We start from the raw sequence: 18,245 nt of genomic DNA, 5'->3' as shown, positions 1-18,245 counted from the left end.
CTGAGAAACAGGTTTTCCACGACAGTCATCAAAAATGCTATATATATCCAAAAGAAAAACCAAATCTCACTTTTGGATGTTGATGGAAAAACATCATTGACATTCAGCAATGTTTTTTGAACAATGATGAAAGTATACAAATGTATAATTTATCACATTAACAGACTACATGTGGGGGGAAAAAAACTTCTTGAAGGGAGTGGGAAAAGCATACCATAAATCTCAATGCTCATAATGAACATTCTCATTCATCAAGAGCTAGGAACAAGCATCCTTCACCTGATAAAATGACCGTACTTTTTGTTAAGAACCAGTTATGAGTAAGTGTTATTACTGCTACTTTTAAAAACATTCTGGAGAAGGGAAATGACGAGAAAAAGTAGTACTCAACTTCAAAAGGAAGAGACAAAGCTATCATTTATAGATGGTATTTCCCTGGACACTAGAGTGGTCAGAGGGTAGCTGGCACCAGGATCATTCAGGAAAATAAAAAGATATACGATCCATCTTCAGTGCTTTAGTTAATGTAAATAAAACATAATTAAAGCTAGAAATAAATTTGAAATGAAAGAAAAGGGCTTGACTGGTTAGGCAATGCCAGTTCTATTGGGACAATTAAAAAGGTTCATCTGGCCAGTGGTCCATTCACTAGAAAATTCAAGCCAGGTGTGGTGGTACACACCCATGGTACTCAGGAGGCCAAGGCAGGTAGATCGCAAATTTGAAACCAGCCTGGGCAATACGGCAAGATCCTCTCTCTCAAAAACTTAAAGGCTGGGGATGTGGCTCAAGCGGTAGCACGCTCGCCTGGCATGCGTGCAGCCCGGGTTCGATCCTCAGCACCACATACAAACAAAGATGTTGTGTCCGCCAATAACTAAAAAATAAATATTAAAATTCTCTCTCTTTAAAAAAAAAAGAAATGGTAAAGACCTTCAATGTAAGTCCAAGTAATCCAGATGAGGAGCCAAATAGCCTTGAACAAGGCAAAGACCCTACATGACAAAATGATTGTTATTAAAGATAATGAATTAATATAATTGATCAGCATCTCCTGGATGAGCATGTGGCCCTGTCCGAGTATTGCCTTCTGAGAAGAACAGTAATAACATAAAATTGATTATCAATAAAAATATCCCTAGAACACAAATGACCCAATGCTTGGGACACCAGACTTTTAATTTTTAATGTCTAATAATACCATGGTGATAATTCTTTAAACACTTTTCAAACATCAGAAATCCTGAATTTCTTAAATTGGTATTTAAATTAAATTTGTACTTTTACACGTAAAACAAAATATTTATATTAAAAAGACAAAAACCATCCCCAGCACCACAAAGAAAAGAAGGAAACACTATGATAAAAGTTTCTGGATTTTTCTACTAAAACCTCAACTCTAAACAACATGACCAAGGGAAAGAATTGATTCCTAAGTACTGCAGGAGTAAATACTCAGTTTGCCAGAAAAAAATTGCAAATATTCCTTTTAAATAAATAACACCACCTCTTGAAATACGTATAAAAAAGTGTAAAAAAGCAAAAGTCCCTGTAAGTTTCTTTAACCTTTATTTGTTTAAGAATTCTACTCTGCCCCACTAAAAGGGGAAAGGAAGTTTTCAATAAACACTCCATAATTAACTTCTCGGTCGTAAACTCTTTTAAAAGGAAGCCCACCAAGAAGCTGTCACCCAGAGCCAGACCAACCACACAAGGCCCCTCCAGACCTGGGCCATTTGCACAGTTGACCCCTCCCCTGTAGCCAGCCAAGTTCATTAATTGGTCAAATTCCGGTCTGGGACTTTTCCTAGTGTCTCCCTGACACAGAAGTCACAAACACCAATAAGTCCCCAAACTAAAAGCAAATGCACACAAGAGATCTTCCAGGAAGTGAAAAAGTCTACACTTTTCCCATTTGGAAGTGCCATTGCTTCATGGTCCAAATGATATGCTAGTAAATACCTTCTGCTGGGCATTACCGTCTCACCACTTCCTGTCTAGCATTTGTGGTGGGCAAAATGAACCCCAGACAGCCATCAGATTTCCCGTAGTCTCCAGGATCTCACGTTTCTCCTCAGGGGAAAAGTGGCAGATGACATACCTCAACAAAGTACAACTGGGTACAGAAGTAAATATTTACTGACATACCTAGAGTCTGCAGTATCACCCTTAGTGATGTCAAGTTCGACTACTGCTCCAAACAGTGGCGTTGGTGGCCAGGGTACCCTTTGCCCTGGCAGAGGCTAGTGGGCACTGCATGGAGCTGGAGGCAGACATTCAAAGGACCTCAGAAGACACACTCCAAAGGGCAGCACCCTCTCAGCTCCCAGGACGCCCAGGTCTCTGTAGCCGCTGGGTGGGGTGCAGTTGCTGTCCTCCTGCAGGCTCTTGATGGGAGCCGCGTGTCTTGGGGGCATCTCCTCTCAAGACCCCTGGGGAAGGAAGGAAACTCTGAGGACATCAGCTTCTGAGTCCTCTCTTCAACCAGTCAGCAGTCCCTTCATGTCTTACTTTTACACCACAACCCAACTGTCCAAGTAGAAGATGCCAGATTCTAGACCCCCATCTGACTCCCTGCATACCACTCCCCAGCCACTGGAAGTCATCCTGTGTCTGTGGCTGAAAGCCCCCAGCTCCAACTCAAGTTGCCTTCTGATTTCCAGCGGATCTAACTTTAAGCTCAGGGAGAGGAGCCCCAGGTGGGCCTGGAATGCGGACAAGCCTCCTGTATGTCTCCAATCTGCTACCTTTCTCCCCAACCCCACCTCTCTGTCCTTACTCTCAGCAGATGGCTCTTCTTCCCACATCACTGAGCAAATAGCCTCAGAAAAGAACTCCCATAGGTCCCAGCACATCTACTCACCTGCCTGCCTCTGGGCCGAAGCCCCCATCTTCACCCCCATTACCATCCTCCTAACTGAGGTCTCCCTTCTAGTTCTCATTTTCCCCCAGTGTGTGTAGCTGTATATAGCATACATGTCATATGTGTCTGGTTTACTGTCTGTCTCCACCCTAGAATGGAAGCTCCATGAGGGCAGAGTTTTATTCTACATACGGTTGTCTTCCTGACACCCAGAACGCTATCTGGAATGCAGGTGCTCCTCCTAATGTCTCATGGGTGAATGAATAAACGATTGAATGATAGAACCTGTCTTTGAGTTTGTGGGACTTGGCAGGATTCAGAATACCACCCCCAGTGCAGCATGCAGAGCAAGAGCCCACTCACGGTTCTCACAGTGGGGGCCCTCCCAGCCACTCCGGCACTCGCAGCGGTAGCTCCCGTTCCGCAGGACACAGGAGCCGTCATTCATGCATGGGTTGGGTTTGCAGAGGTTAACTGGCTGTTTGGCTTCTGCAAGAGAGAACATGCCCACTAGGTCCATCCTGGGTCAGAAGCAAAGATCCCTACTCATAAGCCCAGTTCAGACACAAGGTCACTACAGTAGTATCTCTCACCTCAGCGTCTCCATTGTCCCTAAAGCAACAACTTGGCACAGGGCTGGTGCTTCACCCTACCTTGCCAAGTGAGTAGGACCCACCTTGCACCCTGCCTTCCTACAGTTTTACTGTATTATCATTGCCACATACTTTTTTTTGGCGGGGGGGGCGGTTTTTTTTTGGGGGGGGGAATGAACTCAAGGGCACTCCACCACTGAGCCACATCCCCAGCCCTAATTTGTATATCTGTATTTTATTTAAAGATAGGGTCTCAGTGAGTTGCTTAGCACTTCACTGTTGCTGAGGTTGGCTTTGAACTCATAATCCTCCTGTCTCAGCCTCCTGAGCTGCTGGGGTTGCAGGTGTGCACCACCACGCCCAACAAGACACATACTTTTTAAAAGGTGGAAAGAAGGTCACTGACAAAATGAAGGCTTGGAATTAGGCTGGCCTGGCCCTGTTGGCAGCTAGCCTGTCATTTACTACCTAGGTTAGTGTCAACAGAGGGTTCTTATGGCACTGAGAGTTTCCTTGACATGTCATTTGTTTAAATGGAATGCACTAATCTCAAGTTTGGTTCCGTGAGTGTGGGATTTACCACATAGGCTGGCACACAGAAAGCGAGCCCTCAGGAGCTGGGAGGAGCTGCTTTCCTTGTAATGATGCAGGTGAAGGCCCAGGTGGAGGTCCCATCCTGGGTGCAGCCCTACAGGGCATGGATTTCCCACTCACCTCCACATATCCACTTGATAAGCATGTCCCGGTGGTACCGCAGGTTGGTGTAAGCTGCTACGTGAATCAGGGAGTCTCGGGGACCAGCGAGCCTCCTCAGTGCCTCCCTCAGGACAGGCCCCACACCCACCACCAAGACGGAGATGCCATTATTTCTCAGCTTCTGGACAGGGACAGCTGCGTCTTCTGCTCCTCTCCCACCTGTGAGCATCACTACAGCCTTGGGGACACCAGGCCGGGCGCCCCTCTGGACAGTCATCACCTTGTCGTGGATGTGTAGCAAGGCTGTGCCGGCCGAGCCCACTCCCCCCAGGTAGGGGGCCTGGCTCACGGCCCGCAGCACGGCAGCACGGGTGAGGTGGGCATCTAGCCCGAAGGCTGTCTGCACCTGGCTACCGTACACCACCAGGCCAACCTGTGTCACGTCAGGGTTCACATCAAACTGGAGGGCACAGCTCCTCACGAAACTCTGCATCTGAGCAAAGTTCTCCGGTCCCACTGAGGCCGAGGCGTCCAACAGGAAGACTAGATCCAGGGACTGAGCCTGGCACCCTGCAGGGACAAGCAGAGCAGGCCCCTTGTCTGGACCTGGCCAGCACAGTGGGGACTGTCTGGGCTACATGGAGTCCAGGTCAGCCAGTCTGTTGTCTGTCCACACAGTACCCGCCCTCCTCCTCATGGCCACAGAACACCCAGCCCCAGCACACAGGCAGGTATGTGAATGCCCAACTAGACCACGCTCCCAGCCTCCCTGGCAGCCAAGTGTGGCCACGTGTCTAAGCTCCATCTGAGGGGGTGTGATCCAAAGTCATCAAGCAATTCCAAGTTTGAAATTTGCAAACTCAGACTTATGCAAGTGAAAGCTGCTGGCCTTCTCCCTCCCCTTTCCCTCTTCTTGCTGGCAGAGAAATAGTGACCTTGGACCTCAAGATGGCAGCCACAGATGGCTAAGCACTCTACTGGCTCAGGCCACTCAGCTCTAAAAGGTATGTAAAAGGGAAAAGCTTCTATCACGTGTTAGTTGTTGAACTTTTGGGACCCCTGTGACAGCATCTGCACCTCCCATTACTGCATGCACGGTACCCAGGGCACTATCATACCCCATGTACGAATGGACCAAAGCCTGCTTTGGGGAGCTGTCTATGGGGTAGTGACAGGAAATGAACAGAGAATTACAAATGGATTGAGCAGTGAGGACAAGAGCAGGGAACTAAGGGGGGCCAGTGGGGACAACATGATGAGCCTAGGAGAGCGGTCAGGGCTTCTCGGGGGAGGTGATACTTCAGCTAGAACTGCAGGAGAAGTCAGGGTGAGCTGGTGGGACAGGGTGCTTCTGAGCCGGGAGAAAGCCTCTCCCATCCTGCAGGGACCAGACCCAGGAGCTCCCAGCACCAGTGGAAGAGTGTAAAGAGACCTGATGAATGTCCTCTGGGGATCTGGCTGGTGTTATGAAATAGATGAACATCAGGTTTTTTTTAAAAAAAAAAAAAAAGGTCTGACTACAGTGTGGATGGTAATAAATAATCGTGTTGACATCAGCTCATTAATGATGATGATGTTCCACACTAATGTAAGGTGTTAACAAAAGAGGAAACTGGGGACAGGCCATGTGGGAACTCTCCACTATGGTCATAGTTTGTTTTCTGTAAATCTACAACCATTCTTAAAAAACAAAAAACAAAAACAAAAACCTGGCTGCCTTAGGAGAGGAGAGAGGTGGGAGTAGGCAGTCCAATCCTTGTCTTCCCTTCATAGGAGGGGGTGGTCCCCAGCCGCTGGGGAGAGTGACAAGGACTGAGATTCCGGGTCCCAGCTGCAGCTTCCCACCGCCCATCTCCCAGGGAAGCAGCAGGGGACCCTGTCCAAGGTGGAACCACAGTGCTGATCTTTACATACCAGCTGCATGATCAGCACTGTGGATCCAGCCTCAGTAGGGAGAGAGATTAATGGTTAAGTGGTGCCCAACAGAAGGAAGGACCTGCCCACTGACCAGCTGGCCCAAGTCAGGCACCCGACCTTACCTGGCAGGGGCCGGCTGCACAGCTTCCCCTGCAGCTCAGGGATCTGGTTGAACAGGTCCTGGGGGTCTGCGTAGACCATCACGAGCTTCGGGCTGCCAGTGATCTCCTCCAGCTCTGCCCGCACAGCCTCACTGCCCACACCCAGCAGCAGCAGTTCTCGGGCCCTTGCACGATGCGCTGGGCCATCCACCTCGTCCTGGGAGTGGGACTCGGTGAGCAGGACCACCACTCTGCGCGGCCGGTCCTGGCCTGTCCTGGTGGCACTCCCAAAGCCACGTTCTGCCACCTGCTGCAAGGCACTGCCAGTCAGGGTGGGGCCACTGCTGAACGGAACGCCGTCGATGCTCCTGACCAGGTCTGGAATGTTCTGGTACTCCCCGATGGGCACCACCACCACCAGCTCCCTGCTGTACCCAGCCACTCCCACGCGGGCCTGGGAGTCCTCGCCCAGCACGGCCTGCACGAACCGCTTCACAAAGGCCTTGGCCCGCAGGAAGCCCTCCAGGGTGGTGCCTGCAGAGCGGTCCAGCAGGAAGAGGACATCGATTCTGCACTCCAGGCTCAGCTTGGGGGCTGCTGGAATCACAGCAACACCTACTGCCACACTGTGGTCGGTGCAGGGTGTGGAGCAACCCCACCCAAGACACCCCCACACTGCCAGGGGCCAGAGACACCAGGTGACCAGTGACTGCAGAGTTAGACACAGCTGTAGAAAATCTTTGCCTTGAGCTCATGAAGATAGGCTCCTGTGTTTTCTCTTAGAAGCTTCTCTTTTGCCTCTTCACATTTAGGCCTATAACCCTTCTGGCAGTGGGTTGCGAGGTATGGGGTCAACATTTATTTTTTTCCATATGAGTCTCCAGTGAACCTAACACTACACTTTTAAAAGTCACATTTAACAAGCCCTTACTATGTGTCAAGCACGGTGGTAAGCAAATTACATCAACTTGTAACTCAACCACCTGTATCTGAAGCTTATATAGTCTTCATCTTTAAAAGGGAGGCTGGGGTTGTGGCTCAGTGGAAGAGTGCTTGCCTAGAACGTGTGACACTGGGTTTGATCCTCAGCACCACATAAAAATAAACTAAAAAAATAAGGTATCATGTCCATCTACAACTAAAAATATATTTTTTTAAAAAAAAGGGGTTTGGGGGCTCCTCATTTCTCTTTTTGCAGAAAAAGAGGAAAAGATTCTGCCCAGAACCAGGCCACAGAGTTGGGCTGGCTCAATGATGCTCCAACATCAGCCAGGAGCCACTGTCCTGCCAGAGCTCTGCCACCAGGACGATTTATTCATGAAGCACTTATCTATTCAGACACCACATGAGGTTTTAGAGTGGCAGAGTACTGGGAAATTAGGTGGCTCGAATACTCAAGGGCTGAGTCTATTCAATAGCTACAATGGTGGGAGGTCAGAAGGGGGAGCCCAGGCTCCACCCGCTCCCCAGTGGTCAGTCCTGCGAGTCCCACACATACATACCACAGTTGGCCTCCCCTCCAAAGGCCAGTGGGCAGAGGCAGTGGTATCTGTCCAGTCCTTCTGGAATGCATGTACCACCATTCTGGCAGGGCTGGGAGTCACAAGGGCCTGTCGGAGAGATACCAGATAAGAGCCATGCACACTGGCTCAGAAGTGAAGAGTGCTGGTCAGCCAGGGGCCGAGTCCTGCAGGGCCCAGCCCCTTTCCTCCCCATTGCCCAGTAGGAAACCAACCATACCACCTGGGGCAGAGAGGGGACAAACCAACAAGTACCTGGAGGAGGCCCTGGGTGGGGCTAATAAAGGACACACAGTGGGGGATTGGTAGGGCCCTGTGTGAATTACAGGCCCACTCAGGGACATGCTCATGGGCTCTGATACCAGGAACACAGGCCACAATTACTACAGCTGCTGAGGAGGCCTAGAGGAGCCAGGGGCAGCCATGAGTCACACTGCACGCAGCTTGCCAAGGGTGAAGAGCTCAGTAACATCCAGAGGACAGCGGGGGTGTCTTAAGACTCAGGGAATGCTAGGGGGCTGACAGGGCCCCTCCTTAAGTTCTGCCTGTGGTTGTTCTTAAGGGCCCCTACAGCCTGGCATGGCAACAGTGAACCTTCACATCCTGCAGTCAGGCAGCTCGGTGATCAACGTGGCCACCGCCCCTTCCTCTGGCACCTAGATTCAGCTCTTCTCACTTCTGTATCTTCATCTAGAAAGGGTGCTGATGACTGCACCGTACGCCACAGGGTTACTACATGCATGAGATGAATGAATCTGTGGAAAGTCTTAACCCAAAGCCAACACTCCCTGAGAGGTGACGCAGCATTTGCTTTTGGCTGCAAAGTGCCAATTATGAATGACGCCTCAGAGTTGATGTTTTACACAGGCGAGCATGCCTAAGTCAAAATCAGGCCCATTCTGAAGGGTCTCACTGCTGGTACCTGGGATCACCATCTCAGCCCGATTAATGTGCTCACCAATAATTGCCAGCTGCAATAAAGCCCCATGAGAACAAGCAGGAGATTCCTGTGCTCATGTCTCAGAAGGCTTGGTGAGCAGCCTTCTGTGTCATGAGTGGGATTGGGGAGCTGTGTCCTTTTTGCTTGAAAATATTGATATTTTACTTGGTGGCCATGTCACTGGAAATAAAAGTGCAGACTTTCCAAAGCCAGAAAGTACTGAGGCTGACTCTGGGAGTTCTGGGCTACTGTCCTGGCAGCTGGAGCATTGGGGAAATTCCTGGAGGCTCATGAACTGCAGCAACAGAGGCCTCCAGTTGAGCATCCGCCGTGGGCCCGGTACCATGCCAACTGCCACACACACGGCCCCATTTCACTGTTACAGCCCTAGGAGGTAGGAACTGCAAAAACTGCCACTTTACAGATGCAGAAGCTGCAGCTCAGTGAGTGGCAGTCACGGGTGGAACGTCAGATGGCTGGCAAGGGGCAGAGTGGGGACTCAGACCCCAGTCTCCCTGGTTCCCAAACCATAAATCCTCCAACTCTAACTTCTGAGCAGCAGCCCCATTCTCAGTCTCCCCCTTGCCCCAGCTGTGACTGGGTGGAGTCATGGGAGCAAGGACCATCCTCCTAGGGGCTGGAGGGAGAAGGGAGAGGCCATGGCTTGTGCTGGGAGGTAGGGTGCATTTGGAGGAAGGAGGGATGCTGGTGATAGGTGGGAACCCACTCTCTGCCCCTAGAGTGGTCCTGCCACTGTGTGGATCCCAGGGCTCCCGAGAGCCTGGGCCCACAGCACAGAGGCCAGTGATGTGAGAACCGACACTCTGAAAGGGAGGCCCGGAATCACCCAATTCCTGGAAGGCTGCCCGTCTGTGTGTGAACTACTGGCTGTGTCTCCAGAGACGGGCTCCTGCCCCATCAGGATGAGCAAGCTCACACAGGGATGGGCAACCACACACATGGGGTGATGTCAGCTTTCAGGTCAGCAGTATGCACATGACCCCCGGGGGAGGAGCAGTCAGGGTGGACCGGGAACCATGCTCGATGGTGCACAAAGGCGTTGCCAATTCCTCATGTTGGTGTGGGATTTCGCAGGGGAGGAAGAACATCCATGGGGATTATCTGCTGAACCTTCACAGGGTCCCTGGGTATGGGACCACCTACTGTGTGGAGGGGGGATGGGGAACTCAGATGTTGGGCAAACAGTAAGCCATTTTTATAGAGGAGGGAACCGACTGGGTATCTTGCCCTGAGTTTGGCACTGGGTGTGAACAGTCTAGAAAGCTGGTGCTCAAGAGAAGCCTGCCTGTGTCTCTCACCAAGGAGCAGAAGATAAGGGGGCCGAATTCCAAAGTCGTCATTCCATTATCAGTGCAAAATCACCAGGAGCAGATGAAGAAAGAGCACAATAAGCACGGACCTCCACCTCAGGAGGGCCTCGTCCCTCTTGCCCTGCTGCAGCCTGTCCCAACCCTGTCCTCTGCCCCAGAGCCCATTCCAACTCCACCCTCTGCCCCAGCACTGTCAAGGCCCCTTTTCAAACCAATCTGGACCCAAGGCCCAGAAGGAGCCAGAGAATCCAGGAGGCAGACCATACCTGGGCAGGTTGTCCTATAGCAGGTGGCAGGGTGCGTGAGGAGCACTTTCTTCCAGCTACAACCCAAGGAAACAGAGATAGAGAGATCAAAGGTTTTAAAGATGACTGTTTATAACATGAAAGCTGATATGAGATGCCAGTGCAGAAGTGGGTGGAGGAGGACTTCCTTATTTTCTTTCTGGACCCTACCCTCACTTTACCATCACAGAGAGGAGGGAAGATTTCAGACTACCCACAATGCGGGGAGTGAGGGGAGTACTGAGACTTGGGCCACCACAGTCAGGCTGTGTGACCCAGGTGTTAGTTTCCTTCTCTGGTTCAGGGCCCTCCGCTGGACAGTAAGACTATCTGTAGTTTTCAGTTGCTTTCCTTGGAGCTTCGATGATGAGGGAAGGGGACCGAGTGGCCAGGATGCCAGGCCTCCCCTGAGTGTCCCAGCCCTTCCTTGTATCTGATCTGTACACATGTGTCCCCAGGAAGCCCCCAGAGTTGAGGAGGATTTGCAGACCACCTGGCTCCTTGACATGAGGATGCTTGAGTACCGGCATCCTGTGATAACACAAAAGCCACCGTGCTGAGGTGGCTTCCACAAGTCAGGTGTCCCCATTGCTACTCTGAATCCACAGCTACATGAAGAGATGGGGATCTCCATCTCGTAGGTGGGGAAATGGGTTGAGAGGGCTGAACTAGGCTGACCAAAGTCACATGGTTACTGGCCACACCAGGGCTGAAACCCCAACTGGGACCATCTGACTCCAAAGCCCACACGCTGCCCACGGGACTTGCCCCAGCCCTCCAGAGTCTCTGTGGCCATGGACCCTGCTGCAGCAAGAGCAGTGCCTCAGCCCCCCTCTGTGTTGGAGGCAGCACCAGCTTCAGCCTCACCTAAGGAGGCTCTTGGGACTTGGCAAAAAGTTATCTAAAGTTCTCCAACAGGGCTTCGTCCAATAGGATCCTGTCCAGGGCTGCCCATCCAGAGGCAGGCTGATAGGGCTGACCCCGTGGGCAGGGCCTATCCTGAGGTCAAGTGGGATAAAAGCCAAGTGTCAAGTAAGAACTCGGGAGTGGCTCAAATAAAACATGGGCCGAGCTGCGAGCTCATGAAAGAGAAACCTTCCTCCCTCCAGGTCTACTCCTGGTGACCACAACACACAAATCCCGGCCCAGAAAACTCTGTGGGCCCCACCCCTCCCCCAGCTTTTGTTGGGGCAGAAACTGCTGACAGGGACTTGGCTGTCGACAGCCATCAGTACAAGGCTTGTCCCCACCTCCCTTAGGTCTGGATGCAATGCCACGTGCCCTGCAAGGCCCTTCAAGGTGACTCTATTTCTAATTGCAACCCTACCCCCAACCACCTGAGACAGCCTGGGCTGTGTTCGTGAGACTGACAGATGGACGCTGGGAGCTAGGCCCTCCTTGTTCCCCAGTGCTCCTCCTGGATCCCCCTTCGTCCCCCGTCACATGCTCTGTATCTCCAAGCGCCAGGTCTCCGAGTGCGGCTTTCCCTGCAGCTCAGGAGGCCTTGGCACTGGGGGCTTCCACTCCCACCCAGGTCCTGCAATGTCTCTGCCCCCAGACCATATGGACAAACCTGTAGAAGGGACACCGCACGGCCAGCACAGCGTCAGCCTGCCGCGACCCTCTCCAGCACAGGGCACCATCAGTGAGCTCCTGGACGGTCTCCAGTGTCTTGCGCTCACAGGGATGAGCCTCAACTCTGCAGTCTGTGTCCACGGCACATGGCAGAGAAGACACCACGAGACAGGGTGATGCCCCCACCTCACCCCCGCTCCCCAGAGGGTTGTTCCCAGGGTCCCACCCTGCCTCTGGACCTGGCACTTCTGGCCTCTCTCAGGGCAGAGAACCAGGGCCAGGGGCCAGTCTCTGAGCATCTCCTGGGCATGGCCTGCCCCACCTGCCTGTTCCAGACTGTGCATCTGTGTACCTTCCACCTAATGAGAGTCACTCTAGCTCAGGAATAGACACTGATGAGGACGCCCAGCCCCAAGCTTCCCGAGCTCCTCTGTGCTGACCATGGAAGGGCAGCAGATGTGGCTCCTTCACCAGAGCAGCAGGAGCCCTACCAGGTCTGGATGCCAAACTCTGGGCCCCACATCCCCCACCCCTACCCCCACCCCAGAGCCAAGCTCAGAGCTCTAGCTGAGAAACCCAGACAGGGGTCAGAGTCCAGGGCAGGGCGGGCTGTTTTCCTTGCCCTCAGGAACACTGCCCCACCCCACAGCCCGCTCCACACGGGCAATGCCACTCACCGCAGGCTGGGCCGTCCTACCTGGATCAGCAGGGCTGCAGAGCGCGGAGCTGCTGAGGGTGCTGAGGAGGCCGTTGGTGGCGTCCTCCACTTGCTCAGCCAACAGCACATGCTGCTCCGTGGGCTGGCTGGCCAGAGTGTGCAGCTCTCCCCACCTGTGCCCAGAAGTCCCGGCTGCACGTGATCCCACGCCCACCCTCCTACTGCCCACCCATCTCCTGGACCACGGGCTCTCTGTGGACAGCACCCCACTACCCAGAGGCCTCTCTGCAGCAACCTCCTCCATCTCGGATATGGGCGAGGACTGAGAAGTGAGCCACGGGAAGCCCAGCCAGGGGTCACCCTGTGCACTGTTAAAATCCAGGGATCTCCTCACCCTCAGAACCATCGGCTCTTATTAGAGGCACAGTCCTGACAGGTTCAGTTGTCTGATTTGCAAAACCCATAGCTAGAATAAAAGCAATCAGAAAGCACACGGAGGAAAGCGGTTCAGTAACAGCATGGGAAAAGCAAACCAGCGCAACTAGTGACAGGAAACACCGACGTATTCTAACTGGTGGACACAAGAACCCCCAGCAATGTGAGGCCGTCCAGGGGAAGCAGCCCCAATGTTCGACGGCATCATCGTCAGAGCCCATGACAAAAAAGACAAGTGGAACGATGATACCTGGACCTGAAGAAAGGATCACATGACACTGAGAAGCCTCTTTATGGGATGACAGGTGAGCAATGCAGAGAGAAGAACCCTACCATTGCAAATCCATCACAGTGCACCAGGCTTTGGCATTAGGGCAAAAACTTCATTTATGTCCGAAGTCACTAATGTGGAACTCCCCCTCCTGTCTGAATTCATGTGAAGCAGATCTTTCTCTCAGTGCCCAGCTCAGTGCCTGGCACACAGAAGGGTTGGTCTAGCATTTGAACAAATGCGACTGTGGAGGGAGCAGCCAGCCACAGCCCCCCTCTCCTCTGGTACCAGGAGTATGCTGTGACTGAGGCCAACCAGAATTGGATTACCTGAAACTGGCCCAGGGGCCCCTCTCCAGGGTGGACCTGTGAAGGCATGAGCTTCAGCACTACCCACGGCCCCAGTGCCAGCTTCCTGAGAACCAGGCAGAGAGGACAGCCCACCAGGCAGAGAGGAGAGCAGAGACTCTCGAGGGACAGAGAGAGTCTTAATGACACTGAAGCCCTTGGCTCCTGCCTACCTACCCAGAGAAGTGAGATGACACCACAAATTTCCATTTCTGCCCAAATAAGCTTAAGTTGAGTTTCTGTCCTATGCAACCAGTTTTGTTTAGAGAAACTGAAGATAATGCACCTTCTCAGGCTCCCAAAGGTTGGGACACCCTGTACACTGGAGCCCAAAACAGCTAAGTGGGGAAAAGACAAAACTCAGCGAGGAACACAGTTTTTCCAGCTCTCCTGCCACAGCTAGGAAGGCTTTCGGCCTTGTTGTGGTCCCCTGGCTGACCACTGAGGACAGAGCAGGACCCCTGAGGCACTTACCTGGGAAACCGGACCCCCACGGCAAACACAGTGATGCCCCTTTCCTTCAGCTGCTTGGCGGGCAGTGCCACGTGCCCCTGGGACTTTCCATCAGTGACGACAACGAGGAGCTGGGGCACAGAGCCATTTCTACCCCCAGGGAACCCTCTGTCCAGAAGGTACTTCAGAGCAAGGCCCGTCTCTGTGCGTCCCCCTCTGAGGGCACCGAGAAGGAAAAAAGAAAGAAGAAAAGTCAGCAGGGCAGGAGGTGAGTGGGAGAGACGGCAGGCGATCGATGGGTCCTGTCATCAGGAAACGGCCGCCGACTTCTAGCAGAGGCTCCAAGTGACAGTGCCACCCCCAAAACCATAACGATGGTGGAGGCTGACTTTTTCCATGGACTTAGGAGTCACCCTGTACTCCTGTTATGCTAGGTTACGATGCCCTCCCTTGTAAGTGCAGGGGTTTTGTTTTTTCCCCACCCCCAGTAATGACTCCAGGCTACCAATTCTCATCTTTAGTCTGTCATGCACCCCCCAGCTCCCTCTCCACATCAGCCCCTTCTTGACATGGCTCAGCATCTTCCGGAACCAGGAAAATAACTTAGCTGGGCCAAGTTGTGTTAAGAATCTGTAGGAGTGATGGACAGGGCTTGGCACAAGACTCTGGTGAGTTTTTTTTTTTTCCATGATTCATGACTTTGTGGGCCCTGTCCAGGTGCAGGGTTGGTGGCTGGAAGGCAGAGCTGGCCGAACACCTGCGGATCAGGCCGCAGTGGGCCAGGGCCAGCGTTCCTCCATTTGGCAATGTTTGCAGGATTTGTCTCATCCTCACAGCCCCATCGTGGGGGCTGTGGACTGGTCTTGGAACCTCAGCAGGATTTCTGCTGAATCTTGAACCAGGAGGCTCTTGTAGGTGTCCCTTTGGAAAGATGACTGCTGGTTTTGAGAGTCAGCTGGTCAGAAAACAGTAACTCACTCAAGCGGATTTTAGGTCACTGAATTGTCCCACCGTAGCCAAATCTTTTAATGGGTGGTTGCATGTCCAAACATGAGCACGAGCGTCACTACAGTGATTAAGAGAAAAACACCAGCTGGATATCACTCAAATGCTGACTACAGAGGGGGGTGGGGCACCACATTTTATACTCAGATTGTGCTCTATTGGCACAGACAATGCCTGTCTTAACTCAGCCTTCTCCAGAGCCTAGAGTCATTCTCCCAGTGTGAAGACGTCCAACTGACATGAAATGCAGGCCTGGAATTGTGTGCCAGTGTGCTGTGCTGCTCTAAGTTAACACTAAAAGTGGCTATTGCCCATGCAAATCTACTGCAGGCCTCTCTGCCAGGGTACCTCTCCTGGCTGGCTCCCCTTCAAGCAGCTACACAGGAATCCAGGCTCCTTTCATGTTGTGGTCCCACCTTCCTCTCAGTCCTCAAAGTCCTCTACTCAGCAGAGAGATGTGGAAAGAGAATGAAAGTTGTGTCTGGGAAGGATTTATGGAGCACACCCAGAATATTCTCTACTTTTATCGCTTTCTATCTTCTGCCAGCTCTTAAAAGGCAATTCTCTTTGTGGAGCTCTCTTTAATAAATGTCAAGAATGGACAGCTCCTAGAATTAACACTTCAACCGACCATACATAGCAGCAACTCCCATCAATTTACAAAACTCCTTTTCTCAGCCCGCGAAGACAGCAAAATGGAAACCAAGCAGTGCATAACCTGGTCCCACGGCTCAGTGAACTCCCAGTGTCCAGGTGAGGAGATACCGACGCAAGCACGTAACCCTGAACCACAGTCACAAAGGGAATCACTGTGGGGTGCAGCAGAAATAGGCTTCAGAGGGGAAGGATGGTCCAAAAGGGGCCTTGGTAAACCAGGAGGGGAAGGGAGGTGGCCTTTCCAATCAGGGGAAGGGGTGTAAGCAAAGACAGGGGTGAGCAACACTAACCGTGTTTGGGAGTTAGTGAATACAGCAGGGTTTTGGCATCAGGCGTGTCATGGAGGACTAGAACTAGAGTACACTAATGTTGGTGGATCCTAAATGCCACTAACAACTCACCCTGTGCTAGATCACACATTAGACACCAATGATGACCAAGTGGATTCTGATTCTCATGATACTTCTCCTTTGCCAAAGCTCTATATCTGTAGAATCTTCCTCTGGAACTCCTGGGAGGGCCGATTGCCTCCCATGTTCAAGAGATATTAGCATTGAGCTTCCACTGTGTGCCAGGCACTGCACACACCTGTTCCTGAATGTAACCCTTGCAAGTATGGCAAAATGTGCCAATATGCTCGTGTGACAGAGAAGGAACCCTGCTCAGAGAAAACCAGTAATAACTGCTGATGTTTACTGAGCACCTCCCACATCACCACACAGATAGTGATGACCACGCAGCTCATGACTGGTGCAGACAGGACTTAGATCCTGGGCCCTCTGCTTCCAAGACCCCAGTTCTTAACCAACCGGTTACTTGGCTCGTCAAGCCGCCTCTTACCCAGCCAGCGGAGGTCAGAATTCAAGTTTAAACCCAGCTGGGCTGACTCTGAAGCCAATGCCCTTTCCTCTCCAGAGCTCAGCAAATTAGAGTTCAAAAGCCAAATCTAGTAGACTGCCCATTCTGTAGATAGTTTTATTAGAAAACGGCCACTCCAATCATTTATGTATATCTGTGCAGAAACTATGTGGCCTGCGAATGTTTAAAATTGCTTACTATATGAGCCTTTTCTGAAAAGATTTACCTATTCCTGTTCTATACTCTTCTGTTTATATGTTCACAAAACTCTCGTCTCCCCAGAAGCTGAGGTGGCCTGGGACCCTGCAGGACTCCACCCCAGGATATCCCCTGTCCTCTGGACCCCTCTGATCATCACTGCTCTTTTTAAGGTTCAAAAGTTTAGAACCAAAAAAAAAAAAAAAAAAGCACTTGTTCTCTATGATCCTGTTCTTGTGTTTCATACAGACCTGCCCTTGACCCCTTCAGTCAGAGTCAGACTGTTTTCCTTTTCATTCACCACTGGCAGGGGAAGAACTGGATTAAACCCAGATTTTTTTTTTTTTTAAAGAGGGGAAAAGCACACATGAAATTCATTGCATCCCTCAGGCACGGGACTATTGCAGTCCAGATTTTTTGAGTGGGACTGGGCCTCCCTGTTCACAGAGACTAGCCTATGATTAGAGAAAAGTTAAATTCCGAGGACAAGAGCCCAGGTCACCTGCTGCATGGCCTGATGGTACCCACCCTTCATGCTCTGCACCTTCTCCTCTTCTCACCCCACTGGGCCTCTCCCTCGGGAGCACTGTCTGCTGGCTTCCAGCCAAGGTCAGGTGAGAGTCCCAATGGCTCTGACCTCTGGGAAACCAGAAGATCCCACTTCTGACTCCATGAAGCATTTCTATCTCCAAATTGAGTTCAAGGGCTGGTTCCAGATAGGGAGGTCTGAGGCCAGTGCACCAAGATGTGCCTAATTTCTCTCAAATGGGACCAACATGGGTGGTAAGTTGAAAACTCACAGGAGGCTATGTGTTTGTCATACATGGACTTTTGGGGTTTTTTTTTTTTTTTTGAAGGGGGGCAATGGAATCTGAATTTTATCAGCATAACCAAGTGATTAGGAATAGGGGCTCATGGGTCCAGGGGTTGAAAGATCACTACTGTGATAGCTTAGCCAGGTCAACTTGGAAAAGTGACTTAACCCAATCCTCAGTTTCTCTCCATATTAGGGTAGGGGAAGGCATGGTGCTGCCTGAGAATCAAATGCTGTGTCAGTACCTCCTAGGCTCTCAAGTGCTCCATCAGTAGCAAAGATCTTCATGAACCACCAGCAGCCCATAAGCAGCTTATCTTTGGAGTTTAGTCTCCAATTCTAGCCTGCATAAAATCCCCCAGGAGATTTAACACCATAGATTCTTGCATGCTATTCCCAGGGAGTTCAAATTGGTAGGAGTATCACGAGGCCCCAGAATCTATATTTTCAACCAGTTCTGCTCAGTCCCAAGTGATTCTTACAATCGAGCCAGCCGTGGAACAGACGAAGAAACACTCCAGAAGAAAATTCAGTCGGTACAGGGAAGTTGGTTACATCTTTGGTTTTTAAGCAAACAAAAATCCTAGAACCAACCTAAATATTTCCTTTTGAGGAAGGAGAAATGATTAATTACACTGTGGTAGCTGAATTCTTTGGATTATTTGATAATCATTAAAAAGGATCAATATGAAAAATAATACAGTGTCAAGCAGAAGTACACATCAAATA

The 18,245-nt window shown here is 51.3% G+C and overlaps 1 protein-coding gene across 2 annotated transcripts in view; it reads right to left on the bottom strand.

Moving 5' to 3' along the window:
- Positions 1–1,167: 1,167 nt before the first annotated feature.
- Positions 1,168–18,245, bottom strand: part of Vwa2 (von Willebrand factor A domain containing 2) — a 37,952-nt gene continuing 20,874 nt past the window's right edge. The window contains exons 6-14 of one of the 2 annotated variants that reach the window (XM_046449935.2): positions 14,006–14,200; positions 12,518–12,651; positions 11,819–11,951; positions 10,228–10,283; positions 7,673–7,780; positions 6,192–6,767; positions 4,171–4,722; positions 3,227–3,352; positions 1,168–2,432 (exon numbers count right to left, since the gene is read on the bottom strand). In XM_046449935.2, coding sequence (XP_046305891.1) covers positions 2,320–2,432; positions 3,227–3,352; positions 4,171–4,722; positions 6,192–6,767; positions 7,673–7,780; positions 10,228–10,283; positions 11,819–11,951; positions 12,518–12,651; positions 14,006–14,200 — 1,993 coding nt within the window. In that variant the 3' untranslated portion in view covers positions 1,168–2,319. The remainder of the gene's footprint in view (positions 2,433–3,226; positions 3,353–4,170; positions 4,723–6,191; positions 6,768–7,672; positions 7,781–10,227; positions 10,284–11,818; positions 11,952–12,517; positions 12,652–14,005; positions 14,201–18,245) is intronic. The other variant, XM_046449936.2, reaches the window with a different exon arrangement.

This window comes from Marmota monax, unplaced genomic scaffold (genome assembly GCF_021218885.2).
Source record: "Marmota monax isolate L192 unplaced genomic scaffold, Marmota_monax_Labrador192_F-V1.1 WCK01_AAM20220418_F8-fsc00004, whole genome shotgun sequence".
NCBI lineage: Eukaryota > Metazoa > Chordata > Mammalia > Rodentia > Sciuridae > Marmota > Marmota monax.
This window is presented reverse-complemented; position numbering and strand designations above follow the sequence as displayed.